At 52.0% G+C, this 6,927-nt stretch overlaps 1 protein-coding gene across 11 annotated transcripts in view; it reads left to right on the forward strand.

Moving 5' to 3' along the window:
• Positions 1–6,927, forward strand: part of MYO9B (myosin IXB) — an 88,403-nt gene that overhangs the window by 43,142 nt on the left and 38,334 nt on the right. For all 11 annotated transcript variants that reach the window (XM_081815015.1, XM_081815038.1, XM_081815030.1 and 8 more), the window contains exon 3: positions 2,271–2,365. In XM_081815015.1, coding sequence (XP_081671141.1) covers positions 2,271–2,365 — 95 coding nt within the window. The remainder of the gene's footprint in view (positions 1–2,270; positions 2,366–6,927) is intronic.

Below are 6,927 nucleotides of genomic sequence, written 5' to 3' on the forward strand. Positions count from 1 at the left end.
CCTGGGACAGTGGGGCAGGAAGTTCTTGCCCTGTCACACACACACACACACACACACCAGCCAGGTGCCACTATCCTGGGACAGTGGGGCAGGAAGTTCTTGCCCTGTGACACACACACACACACACACACACACGCCAGTCACGTACCACTATCCTGGTCCTGAGCTCTGCGGAACGGAGCCATTCTCAAAGGAAGCATCCTGGGCTGCCCCCAAGCAGACGCTTTTTTGTGGGGCTTCTGCCTTCAGATTGCCACACCAGAAGCTCTGATCAGTGATCCACCTGCATTCATTTCCCTGCAGAATGAAGCCTTTAAGAAAAGCCTGGATCCTGAGTTCCCTGCAGGCCTGGCCATCTCTCCCCACCCTGCCCTCCTCCCTCTGCCCCACCGGACCCTCAGACATCCACGCTCAGTCCCCACCCTGCAAACCTTGACAGTGGCCTTGCCACTTCCTCTCCGTTGCCCTCATGCCTACGCAGCCTCCCACACAGCTCAGCCTTCTCAAACTGGAACATTGTTGGCCCTTCTCGTGGGCACCAAGCTTCCCTTTCTGTCTGTGAGTGGGGCATCACCCCACCCCCCAAGTCACTCCTTCTTTGGCCCCTGGAGCCACAAGGGCTTGGACAGCTGAGCACCAGGCCCTGTGATCGGTTCTGCCCTTCTCCCCTCCCCTGCCCGCCCCACCGCTCCCACCTCTGCCAGCAACTTGCTCCCCGAAACAGGGAAACCGCCCCCAGCACCTTCCCTGCCCTGCATTCCCCCAAGGCTTTATCATACCCTCTCCCTGTCTGTTCACCCCTCCAGGGTGTTGGGTACTTCATGGAGAAGGGGCACCCCAAGGCCCTGAGCGGGGTGTGTTCTTTGTCTTAATCTGGGTTGTGGACACACAGGAGGCCCAGGGGGGACCCCAGTGAGTCACAGACTCCATGCACCGTGCATCCTTTCCTCTATATATTGGAAATAAAGCCCCGATTCATGCCGCCATGAGAATGAACCCCAAAAACATCCTTCTAAGTGAAGGAAGCAAGACAAAAGGCCACATACTGTATGCTCCCACTTAGGCAAAATATCACACACAGGCAAATCCATAGTGACAGAAAGCAGACTGGTGGCTGTCAGGGGCTGGGGGAGGCAGGTGGGGGGATGGGGAGTGACAGCTGATGGGGGTCTCTTTTTGGGGTGATGGAAATGTTCTGGAACTAAACGGAGGTGATGGTTACACAACATTGTGAATGTACTAAATGCCACTGAACTGTTTATTTTTAAATGGTTAATTGTATGTTATGCCAGTTTCACCCCAATCAAAAAATTTGTTGTGAGGGGCGCCTGGGTGGCTCAGTCGTTAAGCGTCTGCCTTAGGCTCAGGTCATGATCCCAGGGTCCTGGGATCAAGCTCCAGATGGGGCTCCCTGCTCGGCAGGGAGCCTGCTTCTCCCTCTCCCACTCCCCCTGCTTTGTTCCCTCTCTTGCTGTCTCTCTCTGTCAAATAAATAAATAAAATCTTTAAAAAAAAAAAAAACTGTGTTGTGAACCGGCTTGTCCTCTCACAGAATCGCAGGACCCCTCCAGGCCAGGACCTGTCTCCACATCTGCTCCCTCTCAATCAGCCTCCTCTTCCCCTGGGGCCCAGAGCCCTCATCAGCTTAGGGCCCAGCAAACTTCTTCTGGAAAGGGCCAGACAGTGAATATGTTCAGCTTTGCAGGCCAGAACGGTCTCTATCATGGTTATTCTGCTGCTAGAGTGAGAAAGCAGCCATGGGCGATCCATAAATGCACAGGCTTGGCTGCGTGCCAGTAAAACTTCGTTTATGGACACTGAAATGTGAATAGAATTTTCATGTGTCAGGAAGTACTATTCTTGTTTTTTGGGTTTTTTTTGTTTTTTTTTTTTTTGAACGATTTACAAATGTAAAAACCACTCTTGGCTCACAGGCAATACAAAAATAAGCAGTGGACTGGATTTCAGCCCATGGGCCAGAGTTCACCCTCCGAACAATTATAACGGAAAAAGAATGCCGTTGATTAGCATTTTTCATGTCTGAGGGTTAAAGCTTGAACCCCTCACACAACCCAAACACAGAGGTAATAAAGTATGTTGGCACACACCTGGGCTACACGCCTTTGTGTTTACCAGGCTCATCAGGGCCACTGGCTGACTTCAGGCAAATGAGTGTCCGTGATGCCCAGGGGGACTTCCAAGGCTCCAGGCTGCGGCGTGTAGAAATTTCATCCTCACGACCTGAAAACCTGCTCTTGTTTTCCCCACAGGCTTTCGGAAATGCCAAAACGGCCCACAACAACAACTCCAGCCGATTTGGGAAATTCATCCAGGTCAACTACCTGGAGAGTGGCATCGTGAGAGGGTGAGTTGGCAGCCGCCTAGCTGTGGGTCACCAGCCTTGGTCCTGGGGTCCTGGGCATCCCTGCGAGGAGGAGCCAGCCTGGGAGCTCAGTGTGGAAATTGTGGCTCTGCAGATATGTGTGAATTGTACAGGGAAGCAAGTGTGGGTTTTATTTAAGTCAGTGATGTGAAGATCTGAGTTGTGGGTCAAAGTGGGAAACGTAAGTGTGGGAGGGGCGGGACCTCTGTCCCCAGGTCATCGAGCCTGGGCCCAGGTGCCCAAGAAGCAAGTACAACGACCTGAAGGTGCTAGCGTGATGGAGTTTGCCAAGAACAGGCAAGGACATACCAACCTATGTCTTGGTCTTGATGAGGTTTCAAATTCAGTGGGTCTGGGGATGCCATAGGCAGAGTTGATGTGGACTGTGGCAGTTGCCAAACATGTGCCCCTTCAGCCAGGAGAAGACATAAGGCTGGGTAGCAGAAATGAAGTGGTTGTCCAAGGAAGTACTGAAGGTAAGCAGATGGGTGAATGGGAGGGAGGGAGGATAGATAGATTAATGGATGGAATTGTGGGTGGGTAGGTGGATGGATGGATGGATTCATGGGTGGGTGGGTAGATGGATGGATTCATGGGTGGGTGAGTAGATAGATGAATAAATTCATGGACTGGGTGGGTAGGTGGATAGATTCATTGCTAGATGGGAAAATTCATAGATGGATGAATTCGTAGATTGATGGATCCATGGATGGATGAATGGATTAGGTAGATGTGTGAGTGGGTAGGTGGTAACTGGATTGTGAAGTTGATTGGTGAAAGTTAAAACAGACCAGCACTTTGTGCCAGAAACGTGAGTTCCTTAGGTGGAGGCACGGTCACTTCAACTAAATGTATAACATTGAAATTGTGTTTGTTACTCTGTGCAGTAGTTATGCTTAAGAAAATGGCAGCTTTGTGAAGTGAATTAATGTTACAAGGAATTACCTATTTTGTCATAGTATTTAAGTCAATGTCATTTTCAGAATTCGGTTCTGTAGCATTTCTTTCTCTTTAAAAAGTATATATTCTGGGTAGTTACAGTTTGGTTAAAAAATGTAATTATGGTTTAAGACTGCATAATGTATTGGGTATTTTTTTTTTAATACACAAAGGTCTTATGAGCCAATGAAACTCTTTCAGAGTTGGGACACCTGGGTGGCTCAGTTGGTTAAGCCACTGTCTTCGGCTCAGGTCATGATCCCAGGGTCCTGGGATCGAGCCCCACGTTGGGCTCCCTGCTCTGCGGGGAGCCTCCTTCTCCCTCTCCTTCTGTCTGCTACTCCTCCTACTTTCCTACTTGTTCTCTCTCGCTCTCTAAATAAAATCTTTAAAACAAAACAAAACTCTTTCAGAGTTAAAAAAAAAAAAAAAAGAAGGCATCTTGGCATAGTCTGGGGCTGCTCAAAGGGATCATCCCTGCCTCCACATTCTGGTGGGAGGGTCTGTGGTAGAAGCAGGATTTATACCAGTTCCAGGTGATCCTCTGAGCAGCCCAAATGTTCGACATGGGGAAGAGACCTGAGCAACAGGGCTAGAGTCCTAGAGAAGGCTCCAGCATTTCAGGAATGGAGAAGTCCTCCACTGGCGGGGCCTAGGGATTGAGTCTAAAGTATGTCAGTTCCTCTGTCCATCTTACCTGACTGATGATCATTTCAAATGACAAATCATATTCAAGACACAAATTGGAATGTTGTTTTCTCAAATCCTTCAGCCTCTGGCATCTTTCCTTTTTCCCACTGCCCAGGCTGCAATGGGCAGTGGTCTGGGGGAGAGACCCCACAATAAATGGCAATTCTGCTCCGGCCCCTCAGCCCCCCATAGACCATCCAGCCGTCCCCCCAGCTCAGTGCTGCTGGGCACCTGCATGGGCCCGGCCACCCCCTGTCCCTGTTGCGGGGCCTCTGACCAGCAGGAGATGCCCAGAGTATCTTGTCAGGCACAGGACACAGAATTATACCCCATCTACAGTTCTGGGGGCTCCCTCAGGGGTGCAGAGATGCCAGAAGGCTGCCTCATGTTTTCCTGGGTCCCGGGCTGGCTCTGCAGCCATGGGCCAGACGGGGGAGTCTTTGCTCCCAGCTTGCTCCTCTGTGTGGTCTGTTTGGTGTCCTAGGGCTGCCAGAACAAAGTGCCACAAACCGGGGGGCTCAGAACAACAGGAATTTATTGGCTCACAGTGCTAGAGGTTGGAAGCCTGCAATCAAGACGTAGGCAGGACAGCGCTTCCCCCCTGGAGGCTCCAGGAGAGGATTCTTCGTGCCCTTTTGCAGCTTCTGGTGACCCCAGGCTTTCCTTGGCTTATGGCCATATCACCCCAATCTCTGCTTCCACCATCACGTGGTCTTCTCCTCTGTGTCTCGGTGTTCTCTTCTACTTCTTAGGACTTTGTCCTTGGATTTAGGGTCCACCCTGATCTTGGAGGATGATCATATCTCCAGATGCCTTCCCTTAATTACATCTCCAAAGACCCTTTTTCCAAATAAGGTCACACTCGCATCTTCTGGGGGCCACCGCGTGACCCAGTGTGCCAGCAGGGGTCGGCCCTCAGCTATCCAGTGCAGCCTGTTCTGCCGGCCATCAAGCTCTGGGCCAGAGCTCTAGGTGGCTGAGTCTTATAGACCAACTTTTGAAAGTCCTCTATCTGTGGCCTCAGACTCAGGAAAGGAAGTCCCACCTCAGCCCATGACCGTGGACTGCCCACTCTCCGAGGGGGAGGTGCACTTCCTGTCCCGGGAGTGGCCACAGCCAGCTGGGGAAGAGCAGGCCCAGACCCGGTTCTGCTTTTGGGGAGGTGACACTTCTCAGTGCCATTTCCTGTGGAGGCCAAGGGTCAGGGGCAGTCCAAGCCTTCCTTCAGTTCCCCAATTTGCAAGGCCTCGTCTTCCTGTGGGTTCAGTGGCTTAGTGTTGGGGGATCTCTGGCCCCCCTACGAACCCCGATAGGGGCCGGGGCCTTAAAAACGATCAGGGAAAGGCGTCATCAAATGGCAGCTCGATGCCAGTAAGGGGTCACTGTCCTTCCCCTCCCCCCCCCACCGCTGATAAACAGGGAATTGGCCACAGGTGGAGATTCTAACAGGAGTCTGATTCTAGAAACAGATGCGGCCTCCCTCCCTAGGAGAACAAGCCACCAATAACTAAAATAGTTACTAGCAGGGGGAAGGAATAGAAAAAAACATACGAGTTTGGAAGCAGAGCGGACACCGGCTGAGTCTGTGGACACCCGCCCGTGCCTGTTTTGTGTGCATGTGTCCCAGGCAAGACTGCAGAAAGGAGACTGCCGTCCTGGAGAGAGAGAGAGGCAGGCGGCATCCAGCAAGCCCCAGACCAGGGGCCCAGTGCTGTCCCCCAGGTCTGCCCCCCACCCCTCGGGCACCAGCTGCCCCTCCTATAAAACCAGATGCACTCAAATGAGGGTGGCCTGCAAAGCCATCCAGCTCCCACACTTTGTGGAACCCATGAAAGCCCAGCCCCTCCAGCCCCAGTGGGTGTGGAGGGAGCAGGGCCAATGCCTGGTTCGGGTCCCCACCAGGCCACTTCCCTCCCGTGGGGTCCTAGGCAGCAGGTGGCCCCTTCAATTTTCAGTATCTCATCTTTCGATGGGAGCCACAGTGCCCACCCCCAGGTGGAAGGATTCAGGGCATTTAATTCCTGAGAAGGCACTAGGTGCTCAAGGAATAGTCACCATTACTACTGCTAGCATTGAGAGTGTGGCTGGAGAGGTCCCTGGCCCCTGGCCCAGAGGCCATCCAGTCTTGTGGACCCCTGACCATCAAACATCCGTCATCGGATGAACGGGTCGACAGATGTGCTGTGTCCAGCCACGAGAAGGAACAGAGTTCCGATACACGCTACGATGTGGCTAAATCGCAGAGTTCTCGGGCTGAGTGACAAGGCAGACACAGTATATATGTCAAAGGATTATATTTCTTTAAAATTCTAGACAATGCAAACTAATCTATAGTGGGGCTGATCAGTGGCCACTTGGGGGTGGGAGGCAGGGAGGGGTGACCAAGGGCCCAGGAAACTGGGTCATGGTGGTGGGCACACAGGTGTCTGCATGTGTCACAACTCATCAGTTCACACGCTTCTAGTTTACTGTACGTCAGTGGCAGCTAGTAAAGCTGGTGGAACAAAATAGGAAAGGACCCAGTCAAGACTCACCACGTTGCACACTTTAAGAATGTGTGGTTTAGGGGCGCCTGGGTGGCTCAGTCGTTAAGCATCTGCCTTTGGCTCAGGTCGTGATCCCAGGGTCCTGGGATCGAGCCCTGCACTGGGCTCCCTACTCCGCGGGAAGCCTGCTTCTCCCTCTCCCACTTGTCCTGCTTGTGTTCCCTCTCTCGCTGTGTCTCTCTCTGTCAAATAAATAAATAAAATCTTTAAAAAACAAAAAAACAAAACAAAACAAAAACAAGCACCATATGAGTCTATTTATATGAGGTCTCTAGAGTGGTCAAATCCATAGAGACAGAAGGTGGAATGGTGGGGAGTCTGTGTTTCATGGGGACAGAGGTTCAGTTTGGGAAGATGAACCAGTCCTGG

The sequence above is a fragment of the Leptonychotes weddellii genome, chromosome 1, assembly GCF_054177405.1.
Source record: "Leptonychotes weddellii isolate Sample4059 chromosome 1, ASM5417740v2, whole genome shotgun sequence".
Taxonomy (NCBI): Eukaryota; Metazoa; Chordata; class Mammalia; order Carnivora; family Phocidae; genus Leptonychotes; species Leptonychotes weddellii.